Source organism: Salmo trutta, chromosome 32, assembly GCF_901001165.1.
Source record: "Salmo trutta chromosome 32, fSalTru1.1, whole genome shotgun sequence".
NCBI classification, from domain to species: Eukaryota; Metazoa; Chordata; class Actinopteri; order Salmoniformes; family Salmonidae; genus Salmo; species Salmo trutta.
Window position 1 is genome coordinate 31,825,648 of NC_042988.1, and position 19,815 is coordinate 31,845,462.

Here is a 19,815-nt window from a genome sequence, read left to right on the forward strand (position 1 = left end):
AATGTTCCTGGGTGGCTTAGAGTAAAATCTCTGGCAAGACTTGACAATGGCTGTCTAGCAATGATCAACAACCAACTTGAAAGGGCTTGAATAATTTACGAATGTGCAAAGCTCTTAGACATACCCAGAAAGACTCACTGCTAAAGTAGATTTTAACGTACTATAAACTGGTTCAATCTGTGGTATCGTACCGTATACCAACCAGTTTAATAGTAATAAGGCCCTTTGGGGGGGGGGTTGTGGTATATGGCCAATAGACCATGGCTACGGTCTGTATCCAGGCACTCTGCGTTGCGTCGTGCTAAGACCAGCACTTAGCCATAGTATGTGTTAATACTTATGTAAGAGATGTATTTATTTTTAAATAAGTTTGCAAATATTTTATAAAACATGTTTTCATTATGGGGCACTGTGTAAATGGGTGAGAAAAACATGTAATCCATTATAAATTCAGGCTGTAACAATGTGGAATAAGTCAGTATGAATACTTTCTGAAGGCACTATGATGTAGCAACAGCACCAATGTTCCTGCATATCTCATTACAAGCTTTGGTTTTTCCATTTGTTTTAAGGTTGAGCTTCAGCACGTATAGCTCTTTAGCACGTAGGGCACGCTGATTGGCATCACCTCATTAGTCAGCATGTGTAACACCTGTGCTGGCCCAGGTGCTATTTAAGAGTGACTGGCCCAGTGGTCTTTAATGAAGAAAAAAAATCTGAAACCATTTTGAATTAATTGACAAATCAGCTTTTTTGAGATTCAGAGAATGAACATCTGACTGCTTTAAAAATAACTTGCTCAGTGGGGTAAAACCTCCGGCTTCGATAGATGTGCTATCATGTAGATTTAATCATGAGCTCATTTCACAACGTTGGACTTCTTGAACTCGACCAAGGGAAATCCCAAATGAGTCAGATTCCTTGTATTCTGTGTCCCCTTGAAATTAGAATATTTAAGGCTTTTCCGCTCAGACCCCAATGCGTTTTGATAAAGTGAGAAGCAGCAATCAGGTTAAATACATTGAGATTCAGTACTACTTGTGGCAGTGTACTCGCAGCCCAGCGGGACTAGACCACAACAGTTCCTATTCAAGAATGGTTTGAGTCAAGGGTAAATGCAGCTCATTCAAAAAGTTGTCTGTTACTACAGCTAAACAATTCAATGAGGACAGTTCTTTTTCCCAATAAACATATTTACTCTACATTTCATACATAGGAGAGAGACTTGGAATAGAGTGATTAGGGGTTATATTGTTTAAGCTTTTGCCTTGGCCGCCATCATCCTGTCTTTCTGCTTCATCAGACATTTTCTTGAGCTGGCGTAGGCTCCCAGATCCCCATCTGCAACAGAGGAAGGACAACAGCTTGTCAATGCAATGGAACAGTAGCCTCACAGCCTTAACATTTCTGCATTCCACTGCAGGAAATTCTTCCCAGGAGGTGTCATAAAATTATTTATATTGGAAAAATTCAGGCAGCAGCACTTAAGTTAAATGGTTTTCTACCATTGGTGCCTACTGAACACAACTGAAGTTATATTTCACTATATTGTATCACTTCGCGGCGGAGGGATACATCCGAGGTGAGGATTTACAGATTTACTCCCATGTACACCTGTGTCATGGCTGGGGTCCATACCTATATATTGTCCCCATGGCCGCGACACACGTTCTTTCATTTTCTCGGCGGATGTCCGTATGGTTTGAGGTACAAACTTTCTGAAGTTCGCTTGGTAAGTCACTTGTGGAAGTATACTCACTGGCTGTTTGCAGCCTAGAGCAGCTGTGGCCAGCCCCTCTTGAGTGCTCCACTTGCTGTGTGCGGTTGATCTATCTTTCCACCCGTGGTTTGTCGCGCTTGTGTTTCGACTCCGTGTGCATCCTATAATATATTGCTATACAGCTCTTGCTGCTACAAACCGTATTTACCTTACACAACTTGCTGACTGGCTTGTTCTCTGTGTGCTGTGAGTTGCTTAAACATGCCGTCACCGCACCATAGGTGTGGGTTCTTTGCTATTTACCCTACAAGGTTTTTTTCTTGTTCTTTCCCCTGCAGAATTTAAGAGTATCGTGGTGGGCTTCCACTACATAGAGACAATAACTTTGGAGTTCCTTAACGGAGTTACTCCATATGGTGCTGGTTTTAGTTTTTTTACTGCTAGGTAATATTGCAGTTGGTGTAAAAAAATAATAAAAAAATACAAATACATTACCTCAATGCGTTTTTTTTGTCTGCCTGTTTTTCCCATACGGGTCCCCCACCTGTTTTTGCAGAGGTACTGGGTAATTTATCCCTCACCGGGTTCTTATTCCTCCAAGCGGGTCACGACATAAGCTCTACCAGGGCGTTGGACCCCTGCTCTGTGGCCTTGCTGGCTTGGCTGAGCTTATGGCTTCCCTTGGACAGGTGTGATGGTGGCATCCCCCCTGGAGAGCCGCATACCTCGTATGCACTGCCTGGGTTTGAGACACGCGGAGAGGGCGGTGGAGCGCCCTACTGGATGCCTGTTTTGTGTGGTGTTTTCAGAGCACCTGCGCCTGGTGCGATTGGAGGCCATGCGCGAATGGGTCGGCCAGGCTCAGGCTGGGGATGAGCTCCCTCCCTCAGGAGTGGTGCGCCAGCGAGCTGTTAGTCCCTTTACTGGGCCCAGTACCCCTCCCATGAAGTGTGGCCAGAGCCACCGCAGGCAGAGCCCATCTGCTGCCAGTCCTGGACAGTGGCAGGAGTCGGACAACTGGGACCACCTTGAAAGGAGGGCGCATGCCCTGCGTCAGGAGGTTGATAGCTTCGATGGCAATGACAGCTGTTCCTGGGGGATGATGCTGGCACTATTCACCACCGTGAGCGGGGCTACCAGGCTGACAGAAGTGGGGTGGGGCTTCATCGCCCCCAGCGGCTTGAGAGGCTATGAGGGGCCTACTCACTCGGGTAGCCACTGCATTGGACATCAAACTGGTGGACAGTGGTGACCCTCCATCTGTCCCCATCTCTGCTGAGTTCCGCGAGGCCTTGCAGGAGAGCTGGGCCTCTGCCAGGGGGCGCTTCCGACTCACTGCAGAGACTGGACCATGGAGTTATTTGGCGGGCGCAGAGTCACTTGGCCTCCAGGAGTACCCGACCATGGACACCATGATAGCTGCCATGGTCCTCCCGGAGATTATAGGGTGGAACCCGTGACTGAAGCCGGGACCCCCCCAGAGTCTTTGATGTGGACTTGAAAGCCACATATGGGTCCCTCTGCTCTCTTGGCCACCTTACCAACGCGGCATGCTGCTGCAGGTCGATCTGCACTCTGTTGCCCCGGCTGCAGGGTGGCACAGAGGAGCTCCTCCGGGAAGTGATGGAGGAGTCTCGCCTGCTTTCCCTGCTCCAGAGGGATGTGGCCCGCTCCAACGGATGGGCCATGGCACATTTGCCACTCTCCCCATCACTGACCTTTGGCACAGGGCTAAATGACATTCTGGGGCAGACCGATAGGGTCTCCCGGTCCCTACTAACCTTGAGACGGTTCATGCCGCCTCCTCAGACCCCGGGTCCAAGGCAGACGGACTGTCACCACCAACTTGCACCCGAACGGCGGTGGGGTCCCTCTCCTGCCCCATCGCCTCATGCTGAGCAACGACAGCGGGGAGGGGCACAGCGTGCGGTGGAACAACAACCTGTCAACCTTCACCGCCATAGGGACATGCCTGGGGGACCCAGGCGCTCGGTGCGCCAGATGAAAGGCGGGCCCCGGCGGGACCCCTGACACACCCTTCCCCGGCCGCTTCTCCTGGTTTCAAAGGGCAAAGTGGGAGGAGTGTGTGGAGTCCTCATGGGTGTTGCCCACAATGCTCGAGGGGTACTGACTCCAATTCCGGTGCCGGCACCCTGTCCTTCAGGGGCCTTCGTGTCACCACGGTGGCCAACCCCCTGAAGAACACCCTGCGGCTGGATCTCCTCACTCCTGGACAAGGGTGCCATCCCCAGAATTGAGAGTTCATAACGTCGAGATGGGTTTTACTCCACTTATTGTGTGGTCCCAAAAAGAGACTGAGGGTTTCGACCAATTCTGGACCTCCGCAACCTCAATGGGTACTTAAAGGTACCGAGGTTCCACATGCTGTCCCCAGCTGCGTGTTGCAGGCTGTGTCCAGGGAACAGTGGTTTGTGACGCTGGACCTGAGGGATGCGTATTTCCATGTTCACCCAGCTCATTGGCGGTACCACTGATTCGCTTTTGGAGGGCTTACGAATATAATGGTTCTTCCCTTCGGCCTCTCCTTGGCACCCCACACAAAGTGCGTGGACGCTGTCCTGACACCTCTCACGTCCCGAGGGTTGTTGATCCTCAATTACCTGGACGATTGGCTGATTTGTGCCCCAACTAGGACCCAAGTGCTGTCAGACAGGGACATGCTCCTGACCCACATCGGCGGGCTGGGCATTACTGTAAATGACAAGAAGAGTCGTCTGACGCCAACCCAGAGGGTGGCCTTCATTGGCATGGAACTGGACTCAGTCCTCATGAGAGCATGCCTGCCCACCAGAAGGGTTCAGGCGATCTTATCTTGCCTTGACCACTTTCGGCATGGGCGGATGTTATCCGTCCTAACCTGCAATCGTCTGTTAGGCTTGCTCACGGCAGCCTCGTTGTTGATTCCCGAGCCTGCTCCATCTCTGGCCTCTTCAACGGTGGTTCAACTCCCACCGGCTGCACCCGAAGCGCCACCGTCACCTGCGGGTGACCGCACAGTGCCTCACGACATTGCTGAGGTGGCGCTGTCACTCCTTTCTCTCAAGTGGGGTGGAGATGCTAAGGATGTGCCGCCGAGAGCTGGTCAGCACAGACGCCTCCCAATTCGGCTGGGGGGGGGTGTGACTAAGGGCAGGTCGGCCAGCGGCCCTTGGAGCGGCAGGCACATCAATACACTAGAGCTGTACTGCTGGCCCTGCAGTCTTCCTTCCACATTTGATGGGAAGACATGTCCTGGTGAGAACGGACAACACCACAGTGGTGGCTTACATCAACCATCGGTGGACTGAGGTCTCACCGCCTCCCTCTTATGGCTCGGGAGCTCTTTCTTTGGGCTCCGGGACGTCTAGCATCTCTACGCGCAGCGCACCTACCTGGCATTTTGAATGTGGCAGCGGATATGCTCTCAAGGGAAGGCCCGCCGCCTTGGGACTAGAGCCTACATCCCCAGGTGGTGCAGCACCTGTGGGACAAGTTCGGGAGGGCGCAGGTGGACCCGTTTGCCTCCCTGGACATTGCGCACTGCCCCCTGTGGTACTCCATGTCGGAGCCACCAGGACCTCTGTGCTTGGATGCTCTGGCTCACGATTGGCCCGGGCTGGAGCTTTACACATTCCCCCCTTTTCCCCTGATCCAGGCTGTGCTGGATAGGACCAGGTTGGCAGAGCATCGTCTGCTTCTGGTGGCCCCATACTGGCCCAAACGACCCTGGTTCAGCCTTCTCCTGTCGCTGTTGTCTGGGACATCTTGGCAACTTCCCGAGACCAGACCTGCTGTCTCAGGCCGGGGGAACACTGTGGCATCTGAGGCCGCACCGCCTCAGTCTGTGGGATTGGCCACTGAACGTCACCAACGGTCCATGTTAAGACTACAAGAGGGTGTAATGAACACCATGCAGAACGCTAGGGCGCCGGCTATAACCGCGGCATACCAGTTGCGCTGGTGGTTGTTCTGCTCTTGGTGCACTAGTATTGAGGTTGTGCCCAAGTCATGCGGGGTGCACTATGTCCCCCAATACCTGCAGTCTCACTTGGATGAGGGCTTGACAGCCTCTACACTGTGAGGGTATTTGGCCGCTATATCTGCCTGCCATGTGGGGTGGATGGACAGGCCAGTGGGGAGCCAGCCCTTGGTCTCCAGGTTTATGAAAGGGGTTCGTCGCCTGCGTCCAGCTAGGACCCACTCAATGGCGAGCTGGGATCTGGATGTGGTCTTGGCAAAGCCACCTTTCGAAACGGAGTCTGCCTCCCTGAAACACCTCTCTATGAAGGTGGCTTTCTTGGTAGCGATTACTTCCATGAAGAGGGTGGGTGAGCTCCATGCTCTTTCGGTAAGTTCTGAGTGCTACCGGATGGACCCCGGGGGGAGGAGTATATATCTCCGTCCCAACCCTTCATTCCTCCCGAAGGTTCTGTCAGACAGGCATGTCAACATCCCTTTTATCCTGTCTGCTTACGACCCCCCTCCCTCCGGCATGCTGTGGCTGCCTATGTGGAGCGGACACAGTCAGTGAGAACAACAGACCAGCTCTTTGTCTGCTTTGGCGAGAGTCCTGGGGGCTGGGCTATCAAAGCAGAGGCCCTCTCACTGGATCGAGTAAACGATTACGACAGCATACCGCCTAGCTGGCAGGCCAGTGCTGGGATCTGTGGTGGCACATTCAACACGAGGTGTTGGTGCGTCCTGGGCTCTACTGAGAGGAGTGCCCTCGCTGATATCTGTGCTGCGGCCAGCTGGGCTTCCTTGTGCACCTTTGCTAGGTACTATCGGGTAAATGTGGCACCACCCTCTGCGGTTGGTTCAGTGGTCCTGGGCGTCGCCTCCCATTCCGGGGATGTGCCGGGACCCCTCTTCCACATTGACGGCCCCTGCGTCTTGGTCCCGCGCTGGGACTTCGTCGCTGGCTGGCCAGGTCCCTCTAGCACCGAATAATCTGGTATGGGTATACCAAAATATTGTAGTGATCCAATATAGTGAAACATAACGAAGGTTACGTATGTAACCACGGTTATGTGAGCTATATGGATCACTCCAATCCTTTATGGTGCTAGAGGCGCCTCAAAAATGATGTAGATAACATGTCACGGCCATGGGGTCTATATATAGGGGCGGACCCTAGCCGTTACACAGGTGAACACATGAGTAAATCTGTAAATACTCACCTCGGATATATCCCTCCGCTGCGGAGTGATACCAATATATTGGCGTGATCCATATAGCTCACATAACCGTGGTTACATACGTAACCTTCATTTTTACAGGTTTGGGTCTGTTGATCTTCTCTCTCTGGCATGAGTTTTTTGTTTATTTCATCAGTATTATTCAGAAATTAAAACATACATCTGCACAGACTCAATGACGGGCGCTGTCAGTGGTTGCAAGTTGGAAGTTCGAGCGAAGCATAGGCCTAGCTGTCATTCTTGCCCCGTAGATGCTTGGAACATGCTATCAACAGTGTTACTGCCTTATTTACAACCCTGAATTGTAATTGAGGCATGACTGGAGTGAGTGGTAGTTACAGCGTGACTGGTAGGCCTTGGCCACGTCTGCAAACTGCTGCAGCTCCTTGGAACAGTTCTGGTGGTAGCTGGTACCCTCCCTCTGCTGGCAGGCCCTCAGACGCTCCTGGACCACCTTCACGATCTCCTGGTCCACCTTACTGGGACACACACACACACACACACACACACAACTGTTAGGGTCAAGGGTGGTTGTGAATTCACTAAACAGGACAAGCCGATGAATGGTTAAAAGCAGTGGGTAACACGGAACCCAAACCGGCTGCGGCGTGCACCATCGTGCATAAATGTATTTTGTCCCCCCACACCAAACGCAGGTTAAAATATCAAAACAAACTCTGAACCAATTATATTAAATTGGGGACAGGTCGAAAAGCCTTAAACATTTATGGCAATTTAGCTAGTTAGCTTGCACTTGCTAGCTAATTTTTCCTATTTAGCTAGCTAATTTGTCCTGGGATATAAACATTGAGTTGTTATTTTACCTGAAATGCACAAGGTCCTCTACTCCGCCAATTAATCCACACATAAAACGGTCAACCGAATCGTTTCTAATCATCTCTCTTCCTTCCTGGCTTTTTCTTGTCTTGACTTTATATTGCGATTGGCAACTTTCATAAATTAGGTGCATTACCGCCACTGACCTCGTTCGTCTTTCAGTCACCCATGTGGGTATAACCAATGAGATGGCATGTGGGTACCTGCTTCTATAACCCAATGAGGAGATGGGAGAGGCAGGACTTCTGATCTGCGTCAGAAATAGAACTGATTTTCTATTTTAGCCCTTGGCAACGCAGACACTCGTTGGCGCAATAATTGAATAACATAGATTTCTAAATGTATTTTGCAACGCAAGCGGTGTAGTCAGCCTGTAACTATCATATCTGACCACAGAACATTAATCTCTTGGACAAACTATGTAAGGTCAACTTCACGGTAACCGATTGATGCGGATTCAGACTTTTCATACAACAGATGTTGAAAGCCTTTCGTGAACTCACACTTGACTTTTTCCCCCTCTTACTAGCAGACTTTGCTGATAGGTACTTTGAGGGAAAACTACTTACTATGACTGGTTGTCCAACCTAGCCATCTTAAGATGAATGCACTAACTAGGTCGCTCTGGATAAGATGGCCTACCTTTTATTACAGTATGTCTTGTCGTTTAATCCAGTCAATGGGTTTTTCCTCATGATGAGAGTTGATGTAGAGGGGTGTCAAACTTCTGGAGGACCACATTGTCTGCTGGTTTTCACACTTTCCTTTGTTTCAGACTGGAAAACTATGACTATGTACTTCCAAGGTAATCAATGACCTTCATTGGGAGCAAAGTAAAGCCAGAGGCACTGCGGCCCTCGAGCTTGAAAGAGGAATACTTACTGATCTCTCCTCCACTGCATCTCAGCCTCATAGTAACAGGTGTAGTCTCCCTCTGTGCACTCGGTCAGCTCTGGGACACGGCGGAACTTCTGGTGGTAGTAGTTGTACTTGTTGCCGGAGTGGATACCCTCCACAAGTTCTGTTGAGAGATGAGGGGAGCATGTCAACATTTACCTCTTGTTGATCATGTGTTACAAAGTACTTAAGGAGTCCTATTGCTCACTGATTTTACATGAAAGGATTGGTGAAAGCTATGTGGAACATTGGCTTTCACATAGCTATCCAATGTTAGATCAGTGATATTACTGGAAAGAGGTGAAGGATGCATTTCTAGACCCTGAATTACAGTAATATGAAATTCAATGAGTAGTATCTAGCTAGTGTCAAGTGCATTGCGCTGCATGCAACATTTATGCATTACACCTGAATAAACTAACTAAAACTGCAACACACATAGCTAGGTAGAAAGCATAACCGCAACACTTGCTAGCTCAGACATCTAAAACTACCTAGTAAGCTAACTGAATCAATTTCTCTGAACTGCACATCTGACATTTGAAATCCTAAATTATCCTTATAAATGTTTAATGCCATGGTCTGTCTCCATGAATCTCGCTAGATAGCCAACATGAGTTACTGTTAGCAACACCACAGATGGATTAGTTAAAAATATTTGGCAAAACGTTAGCCTAGCTAGCTAGCTCACCTCTGAATGTGGTGACAGGGAGGTCCACGGAATAATAGAAGAGTTTAGTCAAAATCAGGGCTGGGTTGGGAAGGGTCGTCTGCTTGTCCACGATGGGAGTCTGGCGGGGAGGCTCTGGGTACGCATCTTTATCATAGTCCGATGGCATTTTGATGTCTTTTGTTAAAGAAAAAAAATAAACTTCTTCAAGTCGACCTCTTCTACGCGTAGGAGGAACAACATGGCGTTGGAGGTCAGAAGTAAATATAAAATGTAATATGGTGAACTTAAATACAATTTCAGTAAGATTACAAAAAACTATATATTTTATATACACCCTTTATCTCGAATATTGCATTTACATTTCTTTCATTTTTCAAGCAGAGGTCGAAGGTAAAAGTTCAGCGCAGAGAAAATGTGTGGTCAGAGATGAAGAGGCAACCCTGAACCCAAATATGTCCAAAACAAGACCAATGCGTTTCTATGGGTTTGTTTTAGACCTTAGCTTGGCGCCTGCCTTCCCGCCTTTGGGATCTCGTCATTATATACTGATCTCTGGTGTGTTCTAATTTAATGAACTTCCAGTCCACAAGGTGGCATAAAACATCAAATTAGCCCCCAAAAGTCCAGAAAGTCGTCAGTGTGCGCAAATCTAGTTGAGGGTGGTGAGCGGAAGAGGATCAGTTGTTACAGTAAGTTGTATTAATGATAAGCGTTACGATTATCAAATGGAGGTATTTCCCTCGACTAGATCAGGTAGGTAGGTAGGTAGGTAGGTAGTTATCTATCTAAAGTAGTAAAGAGTTCGACTAAAACTATGGAAATGCCATGAGAACGCTGCGCATGTGCCACGTGGGGGTGATCATTTTAGTTAGATCCAGAATCTCCTCGTTGCAGCCAATCCAAATTAGCCTACATTAAGGCTGTTTTGTGTATTTGACACTCATGTTGGGGTAAAAATTGGAGTAATACTTGTATGGATGTCAGCCGCAATGCTTGTTCGTGGCATCGTCACCAATCAAACTATTTATATATGACTAACGTTAGCTATGCTACCAGTTTCTAAGAACTGGAGTTAGCATTTAGCCGAATTTCTAACCCAGAAGGAGAACTTTAAATATTATGCAGCGAAAACAGTCAAGTATATCCAACCCGGATTGTGGTCCTGTTGGAACACACAAATTATGACGGATTTGACCGAGATCCACGTTGTTGGTTAAGATTTTGAATTGGGGCCAATGAATGTGTCCTTTGTTCTATCCCACACGTTTTGCGTTCCATTGGTCTTTTTACTGCGTGTAGCTAGCTCGTTCGTTAGCTATTTTGTATTGTACTGTACCGTGACAGGAAGTTCTGTCTCAAAATTGGTAAATAGTTGGCAGTAAAACAATTGCATTATCAAGTCATTTAGCGGTTTGAATAGCTATTATTATTATCCTTGGGTGTATTCATATTTTTGCTCTTTTGAACTTAAAAAAAATCCTGTGTTTTGCGCTGGGGAAATATGTCATGTTTATTAGCTCGTGAAAGTGTCTAATAAATACCCTTGAACCTTGTCATGCATTCAATCTTCATAAGAGCCTTTGATAAGCCTACATATAATACGTCGTCCACCCAAACATGTTATGAATTGGTACAGTAGATAAACAGTAGATGTCTCTCTCTCCCCACAGATGTCTGCAGCCAGTTGTCTGGGCACCACATGACCCACCACCAGAGGCCCACCATGGGCCAGTGCTGGCAGCCCTGGACTTGTTTGAAAATGAATACGCTCCTTAACTGGGCCAGCCACCAAATTAGAGCCCTTGCACAGAGTAACATCTTGAGTATGACTCTGACATCAGCACTTGTTCCTATCTCTTTCTGTCCCTTGCCTGGACGGCACACACAGACATGGTCAGTGCTCCTGCTGTCTTTTCTATATTTCTAACCTGAAGGGCACCTTGGGGTCTACTAACTTTGGTCAGGGGCTCTGTTTGTGTGTTTGTTTGTGTGTATGGTTTGGTTTTAAGTTTATCTGGTGTGTTTTGTTGGATATTAAGACAACTTGTTGAACAGGTTGCGTGCTCCCTGTTCTTCTCAGTATGCCATGTGCAAGAGGGCAATGGCGTTGTGCTTTTTGCACATGGTCTCAACATCGGTAATATCCTCATTTCTTTGGACTTTGGCTGATGTTTCTCGGCTACCTCAGAATCATCTGCCGTCACGATGACTTTTTAGAGCGGTTTTCTTTATTTGAGTTTCTCAAATATTAATTTGTAATGAATGCTGTATAGGAAATATTTCCCATTAGTTGTGCTACTAACTTGGTTTGAATAATGGATTTGTTTCATGTGGAAAGAAATTAATCTATTGACCTCGATGCAACACCTTTTTCCCAGGTTTTCTTCTGTTCTGTCTTTCAAATCTCCGACGTGCATAGAAATGTACAACGCTTGCATTATTGGTCCATTTACAAGAATATTCTTACATTTTTAGCTGTCACAGAAATGCAGTAGTCTGTTCAGTCAGCTTATGAAGGCATATTTCTAGTGTGGATATGTTGATCCCTGTAAAATCAATTTTCCACTGTTACTCTACATGTGTTCTGATGGCTAATGAATCTTGATCATCACTAAATTTCCCAAGAATGTCTTTTTGCCTGTATTAGTCAGTGAATCGGCTGTTCAGCACACGGACACTTGTCTTGAGCAACCGTTACTTAAGCTCTGAGGCCGACAGGGCACACAACATGTCCATTCATTCTCAGAATGCAGCCGTTAGGCCTCTTCCTGACACCTGTTCTTAGCACCGAGCTAAACTGGACAAGACGTCTGTCATAAACACGTAGGATGGGTGGGTTACTGACGGTACAAATGGGGAGGAGGTGATTTTGGGGATCATTCCCCCCCCCCAGGAAGGTTCTGGTTTTACAACTTGGTCCCCGAGCTTTTCATATTATTCTGTACGTAAATCCGAGACACTCCATTTAGTATGATATTTTACATTTCATATGGTAGGTCTTAATTTATCACACATTTCATGTAATAGGTTTTACAAATTTGGAACATATGATAGGTTACAAATTCTAGCTAGGTGGCTAAAGTTAGATAGGCAAGGGGTTAGGGTTAAGATATTAGGAATTGGGTTCTATTTTTTTATTTAAAAAAATGATTCCACCTTTATTTAACCAGGTAGGCCAGTTGAGAACAAGTTCTCATTTACAACTGCGAACTGGCCAAGATAAAGCAAAGCAGTGCGACACAAATAACAACAGAGTTACACATGGAATAAACAAACATACAGTCAATAACACAATAGGAAAGTCTATATACAGTGTGTGCATATGAAGTAAGATTAGGGAGGTAAGGCAATAAATCGGCCGTAGTGGCAAAATAATTACAATTTAGCAAATAAACACTGGAGCGATAGATGTGCAGAAGATGAATTTGCAAGTAGAAAGACTAGGGTGCAAAGGAGCAAAAAAAGAATATAATATATATATCAATTGGGTTAAAGGGTTAGCTAACATGCTAAGTAGTTGCAGGGTTGCTAAATAGTTGAAATGTAAAAGTAGTTCATGAGATTTATACTCGCCACCTTTGGTTTGCTAGATGTTCACGTTATACACCTAACCCGACCAACCACCCTACTTTTGTGTTTTCCTTAAGTAACCCTCTCTTATGTAACCATACCAAATGTATCATATTTGAGTGTCCCGGGTTTACATTTAAAATGTTACGTCTAGTCTGAGACCAGGCTGTGCTTTGTTTTCTATGTTATTGATAACAGTTATTAGTTTATATTGTACTTGTTTGCACTAATCCTTGTATGTTATTATATTACTAGTCATAGTTCTGTTTAGAGCCAACATCTAGTAACCCATGTTTCATACTTCAGAGAAGGGTGATATGAATTCAACTGAAATGTAAAACATAGACATCAAAATAACTTTATCAAGGGTAAAGCACAGCAATAACTTGGGGTTTTAGAGCCCTTGAAGCATTATCAGAAGTTTATTGACATGTACATCTGTTTTGCTCCCTCTCAGTCTCACCGTAAATTCCACGCGCCCCGCCATGGGCACATGGGCTTCCTGCCCTGCAAGCGCAGCAAGAAGCACCGGGGGAAGCCCCGCAGCTGGCCCCAGGACGACCCCAGCCAGCCCGTCCACCTCACCGCCTTCATGGGCTACAAGGCCGGCATGACCCACATCCTGCGTGAGGTGCACCGCACTGGCCTGAGTATGTACAGTCTGCCTTACAGCGTGTCATGGTGGGATGATGGAAGATTTGGCTAGAGCAATGTTTATGTGAATCAGGAGTAAGAGCCATGAGAGAATTAGACCTGGTCCCAGATCTGTTTGTGCTGTTTTGACAAGGATCTCTGTGCAGACGCTCTATGATGTTTTAATTTCTGAATAATGGTGATGGAATCAAACCGCTGATGCCATAGAGCCCAGCTCTGTTTTCAATCCTAGTCTTCTTCCTCTGTTCTGCTCTGACAGTGATATGACACTTTGTCGTTCCTCCTGTAGGCTACACACAGGCCATTTGTCTTTGACGTTTTTGTGGGAACTGACCCATCTCTCCTCTCCCTCCCAACAGAGCAAGCCAAACGTGAGTCTGTGGAGGCTGTCACTATCATCGAGACTCCGCCTGTGATGGTGGTGGGGGTTGTTGGGTACATCGACACAGTCCGTGGCCTGAGGTCCTTTAAGACCATCTTCGCCGAGCACCTCAGTGACGAGTGCAAGCGCAGATTCTACAAAAGCTGGTGGGTGGCAATGAGCGTCTGGTGTGTGTGTGTGTGTGTGTGTGTGTGTGTGTGTGTGTGTGTGTGTGTGTGTGTCACATTGAAGTATGGAGACGTGACTGACCTCTGTGCAGATGATGTTTGATGTTTTAATTTCTGAATAATAGTGTTGAAATCAAACCGCTGATGCCAGAGAAGGGGAGGGGGAAGTAACATATGATCAAGAGATTGTTTTTCAATCTCTACCCTGTATGTAAACTCTTCCAGGTACAAGAGCAAGAAGAAGGCGTTCACCAAGTATGCCAAGAAGTGGACAGACGAGAGTGGCAAGAAGCAGCTGGAGAAGGACTTTAATAACATGAAGAAATACTGCACATCCATCCGGGTTCTCATCCACTCTCAGGTACATACAACCCTCTTATCAATCATGTGATCCAACGGAAATCCTCCACTCCTGTCGTCAGGGAGTTTCTATTGGCTTGTGCTGCTTAAGTGACAGCTGGTGGTATCCCTGGGGTTCACCCGTCTCCACCCCAAGGACCTCCCTTCGGAACGGGCACGGCTGTCTGTGTTACAGCCTACCCAGCTCCTACCAATCACATTGCAACTGAAAGGGGGGACAAAAACCTTCCCTAATCTCAAGGCCCCCGTTGTGAACATATGTCTTCTCTCTCTTGCACGCACACATGCAGAGGAGTACTAGAGTATGGAGTTTCAAATGACAGTTTAAAAATACTCCTGTGAGGAGCAGAACCTCGACTGTACTTCCCTTGAGGGAAGTTTGTGTTGGCAACAAACATTACTCAATGTTACTGATTTGTATTCAGGGTATTGTGGTGTCTGTTTGTCGAAGCAGTGGGGCTATATGGTTACTGTCAGATGTGGGGATAGAGCAATGTGTATGTGAATCATGTCTCCAGTGAGAGAATTAGCCTGGTTCCAGATCTGTTCTAACGGTCTTGATAATTCCTATTGTCAGTGTCACATTTGGCAGATGTTTTCTCTTTCTGCAGATGATGTATGATGTTTTAATTTCTGAATAATAGTGAAGGAATCAAACCACTGATGCCAGAGAGAGAAACATGACCATGTGAGTCAAGACTGGGGGGGGGATAGATGAAATATTACAAAATTCAATGCGGCCTTCCGGATCTCGTTGTAGACCGAATGCGGCTCCCGGGGAAAAGTGAGTTTGACAACCCTGCCCAAGGCGCTGATCTTGAGATTTCCCCCAATAATGGGTAGGGTTGGGGAAAGGAAAGATAGTCCTAGATCAGAGACTGAGTTAGTCCGTGTGGAAGTGAAGGGAGCAGAGGCACTAAAGTTGTGTGTGAATCTTGCTGGCTTCTGTACATTTTATAATTCTCTCTAGATTCGCCTGCTGCCCCTCAAAGCTAAGAAGGCCCACATCATGGAGGTGCAGCTGAACGGCGGCACCATCTCTGAGAAGGTGGACTGGGTCAAGGAGAAGCTGGAGCAGCCCGTCCCTGTGTCCTCAGTCTTCTACCAGGACGAGATGATAGATGTCATCGGGGTCACCAAAGGTCACGGGATGAAAGGTAAGAGGTTTTGAGGTACTTGGTCGTCGGGGTAAAAGGGTCACCATAGAAGATATTCCTAGGTCACTCATCCATTTGTTCTGTCTTGCTGCCAAACGTGACAATGTCCTCTGCAGATTATGTATAATTTCTGGATAATAGTGAAGGAATCAAACCACTGATGCCAGAGGTTTTTGTTGTTTAGAATGACCATATGAGTTGTCACTCAGCCCGGGGATGTGTATGAGAAATCTATATGGACAATAATAACATGGCAGTACCATTGGTTATAATATCTCCATAGTTTAGACATGTCTCTAGATCTAACAGAATGGCTCAAAGACCCAGAGTTTTTCTACTTGCTGATAATAATCTAATTAGTAAAAGATGCATGTCAATGTCTGCTGACTGACGGTGTATTACTATTCAGATATTATATTGGCTGGTCCTGTGGCATAACTCATTTGCTACTGATTTTCCTATTGGTTGTCAGGTGTGACCAGTCGTTGGGGAGTGAAGAAACTGCCCAGGAAGACTCACAAGGGCCTGCGTAAGGTGGCTTGTATTGGAGCCTGGCACCCTTCCCGTGTGGGCTACACCATCGCCCGTGCCGGCCAGAAGGGCTACCACCACCGCACAGAGCTCAACAAGAAGGTCTGCAGCACCAGGGCTCTAGTTGAGATGGGCATATGAAATTCAGCATTTGACCAGGTGTTCCTTGAAAAATAGGTGTTTTGACCTCAAAGGGACTGACTACCTTTATAAATTAGTTTTCTTCATACATTATACTTGGTTAATGAACGATCTGTGTGAATGTTTGAGTTGTGTATTCAACTGGAACTAGTTTGTGTTCTGTTGTGACTGTAATTACGTGGAGGTTCATACTGTTTAGACTGAGGCTGGTTCACCACCAGCCTGCTGTTTCAGTGTTTTACTAGTTTGTGTTCTGTTGTGACTGTAATTACGTCGAGGTTCATACTGTTTAGACTGAGGCTGGTTCACCACCAGCCTGCTGTTTCAGTGTTTTACTAGTTTGTGTTCTGTTGTGACTGTAATTATGTGGAGGTTCATACTGTTTAGACTGAGGCTGGTTCACCACCAGCCTGCTGTTTCAGTGTTCTACTCTTGTCTACAGATCTACCGTATTGGCAAAGGGATCCATGTCCAGGATGGCAAAGTGATCAAGAACAACGCTTCCACTAACTACGACACCACCCAGAAGACTATCACCCCCATGGTAATATAATATCATCACTATAACGTCCTAATAATGTTATTGACCTGGTACTGAGCCTGGGAATTATGTGATATAACATGGCAACCATTCTAATTCTTACTATTGGTTCAAACTTCTTTGGGATCGGTGTCCCGTCCACAGGACGGTTGAGCTAAAGTAGGCTAATGCGATTAGCATGAGGTTGTAAGTAACATTTCCCAGGACATAGATACATCTTATATGGGTAGAAAGCTTAAATTCTTGTTAATCTAACTGCACTGTCCAATTTACAGTAGCTATTACAGTGAAATAATACTATGCTATTGTTTGAGGAGAGTGCACAGCTTTGAACTTAAAGTTATTAATAAACAAATTAGGCACATTTGGGCAGTCTTGATACATTTTGAACTTATATCCAATGGATCAGTCTAAAACTTTGCAAATACACTGCTGCCATCTAGTGGGCAACATCTACATTTCACCTCGGCTGGAATAATACATTATGGCCTTTCTCTTGCATACAAAAGAATGGTTGGGCTTTTTCTTTGTATTATCTTTCACCAGATCTATTGTTATATTCTCTTACATTCCTTTCACATTTCCACAGTGTTTCCTTTCAAATGGTACCAAGAATATGCATATCCTTGCTTCAGGTCCTGAGCTACAGGCAGTTAGATTTGGGTATGTCATTTTAGGTGAAAATTGGGGGGGGGGGGGGGGGGGCAGGTCCTTAGGAGGTTTTAATGATGTGATGCATCCTCTGCTTTTGATCACCAGCTTTGTCTGATGTCACATTGTAAAGCCAAACGTAGAGGCCTGACATGCAAGATGGGTATATGGCTGATATGGCCAGTATATGCACTATAATGGAGTATGTATTGCAGGTTGTGGCCATTAATGTGGTGTACTATTTGTTTAATCTGTATAATTATTCATCCATCCTGTTGTCTGTCTGTAGGGAGGGTTCCCCCACTATGGTGACGTGAAAAATGACTTCTTGATGCTGAAGGGCTGTGTGATCGGCTGCAGGAAACGTGTCCTCACCCTGAGAAAGGTACAGTGCCCATGTGTTAGTGACAACTACCTCTGTGCAGATGATGTATGATGTTTTAATTTCTGAATAATAGTGAAGGAATCAAACCACTGATGCCAGAGAGAGAAACATGACCATAGGAGTTGGGGATGCTAAAGCATGGGATATATTTGACTGTGTGTTGAACTCTAACTGTGTGTGTGTGGTCATGTGCTTCTCTCACAGTCCATGCTGGTGCACACATCACGCAAGTCCAAGGAGACCATTGACCTCAAGTTCATCGATACCACATCCAAGTTTGGCTACGGCCACTTCCAGACCCCCCAGGAGAAGAGGGCCTTCATGGTGGGTACCGGCTGGGTTTGGGCCTGGGTGTAAGGCCCCGCTGTCTGTGGATGGATGTGGGAGTGAGCTGAATCATTGTGGAGGGGAGTGGGACTGATGGACAGTGTTAGTCATGGAGGGAGGAGCGGGACTGACGGACAGTGTTAGTCATGGAGGGAGGAGCGGGACTGACGGACCGTGTTAGTGATGGAGGAGCGGGACTAACGGACCGTGTTAGTGATGGAGGAGCGGGACTAACGGACCGTGTTAGTGATGGAGGAGCGGGACTGACGGACAGTGTTAGTGATGGAGGAGCGGGACTGACGGACAGTGTTAGTGATGGAGGAGCGGGACTGACGGACAGTGTTAGTGACGGAGGGAGGAGCGGGACTGACGGACAGTGTTAGTGATGGAGGGAGGAGCGGGACTGACGGACCATGTTAGTGATGGAGGGAGGAGCGGGACTGACGGACAGTGTTAGTGATGGAGGAGTGTAGGTAAGGGAAAGGAAAGGCTATAGGTTTATGTAGGGACAGCGTAGGTTGGGGTGGAGGCACTGAAGCGTTTGTTAAGGCGGACACCCTGTATCGAAAGTGACTATGGCATGACTGTTGTCTCAGTCATTGATAGTACAGGAATAGTGATGAAAGATTTTCCCGTGTTTGTTGGAATACCTGTTCCTGTCAAACCCTGTATCTTTCGAACATCTTCCACGTCTACAACAATCAATACTTTTAACGTGTAAAAAAAAGTTTTATTTTGCTTAAACCCATGGTTTGATCTAATGCTATGACAGTTGTGAAATTGGATGTGTATTAGCTGGATTCTGGATAGTGCTCAGGAAAAAAAGGTTAAGTGAATTGGAATTAAAGGGATGTGGACTGGAGCATGATGGGGAATGAGGTGGAGTGGTGCTCTCCCTCTGCGTTCCAAATGGCACCCATAGGGCGCTGGTCAAAGGTAGTGCACTATATAGGGTGCCATTTGGGATGTTACCCTCTATCTCAGCTGACATGACGCATGTCTGGGTGCACCTGTTGCTTTAAAACTGGACTTCTGTTGACCCTGCTGTGACTTTTGACCTACAGGGCCCACTGAAGAAGGACGTGCTGAAGAAACTGCCCGCCGAACCGTTGCCAGAGGAGGCTTAGAAGTGATGGTGGTCCACCGTTAAAACTAGCTCAACAGAGAAACACATTCTTATAGTAACAGTCTTCTAATAAAACAGTCTTATTTAACCAGGCAGTGTTTGGCTATTCTTTTCAAATAAGCTTCAGCTTAGTTTAGACCAGGCCTATGTCCCAAATGGCACCCTATTCCCCATATAGTCTACTACTTTTGTTCAGGGCCCAAATGACACCCCATTTCCTGTATAAATGGACTGCCATTTGGGGGACCAATTTGGGTAAGTGACTAATGGTGGCACAGTGATGTATTGGTAAATAAAATTGGTGGCTAAACTGGTCGTGGGGGAAAAAGGAGTACAATAAGTCCAGACAGGAAAAAGTAACTCCCTATACTTTCAAAAAAATGATGGCTAAACGGAGTACTTGTGGCTTCCCTCCACTACTACTGGTGGCACAAGGTTCGAAGCGGAAGTCAAATTTTGGTTGGACCTTGTGTGCAATTGACCAATGAAGATACACTA

General features: G+C 46.7%; 2 protein-coding genes and 1 non-coding gene across 3 annotated transcripts; 2 read left to right on the forward strand and 1 right to left on the reverse strand.

Annotated features, from left to right (window-relative positions):
• Positions 1 to 815: 815 nt before the first annotated feature.
• LOC115171712 (NADH dehydrogenase [ubiquinone] 1 beta subcomplex subunit 10-like) lies at positions 816 to 9,572 on the reverse strand. Its single transcript, XM_029728776.1, has 4 exons — positions 9,344 to 9,572; positions 8,638 to 8,776; positions 7,258 to 7,397; positions 816 to 1,341 (listed from the first exon to the last, which is right to left on the reverse strand). Exons 1-4 carry the CDS (start codon positions 9,489 to 9,491, stop codon positions 1,256 to 1,258), a joined length of 513 nt encoding a protein of 170 aa, XP_029584636.1. The 5' UTR covers positions 9,492 to 9,572; the 3' UTR covers positions 816 to 1,255.
• A 383-nt stretch (positions 9,573 to 9,955) lies between these two features.
• LOC115171710 (60S ribosomal protein L3) lies at positions 9,956 to 19,404 on the forward strand. Its single transcript, XM_029728774.1, has 11 exons — positions 9,956 to 10,014; positions 10,996 to 11,218; positions 13,353 to 13,545; positions 13,909 to 14,077; positions 14,324 to 14,459; positions 15,429 to 15,615; positions 16,088 to 16,248; positions 16,730 to 16,831; positions 17,769 to 17,864; positions 18,069 to 18,188; positions 19,256 to 19,404. The coding sequence occupies exons 2-11, from the start codon at positions 11,216 to 11,218 to the stop codon at positions 19,316 to 19,318; spliced, it is 1,230 nt and encodes a 409-aa protein (XP_029584634.1). The 5' UTR covers positions 9,956 to 10,014; positions 10,996 to 11,215; the 3' UTR covers positions 19,319 to 19,404.
• LOC115172007 (small nucleolar RNA SNORA71) lies at positions 18,748 to 18,873 on the forward strand. Its single transcript, XR_003871347.1, has one exon. It is a non-coding gene; the product is annotated as a small nucleolar RNA SNORA71 (small nucleolar RNA).
• Positions 19,405 to 19,815: the final 411 nt, after the last annotated feature.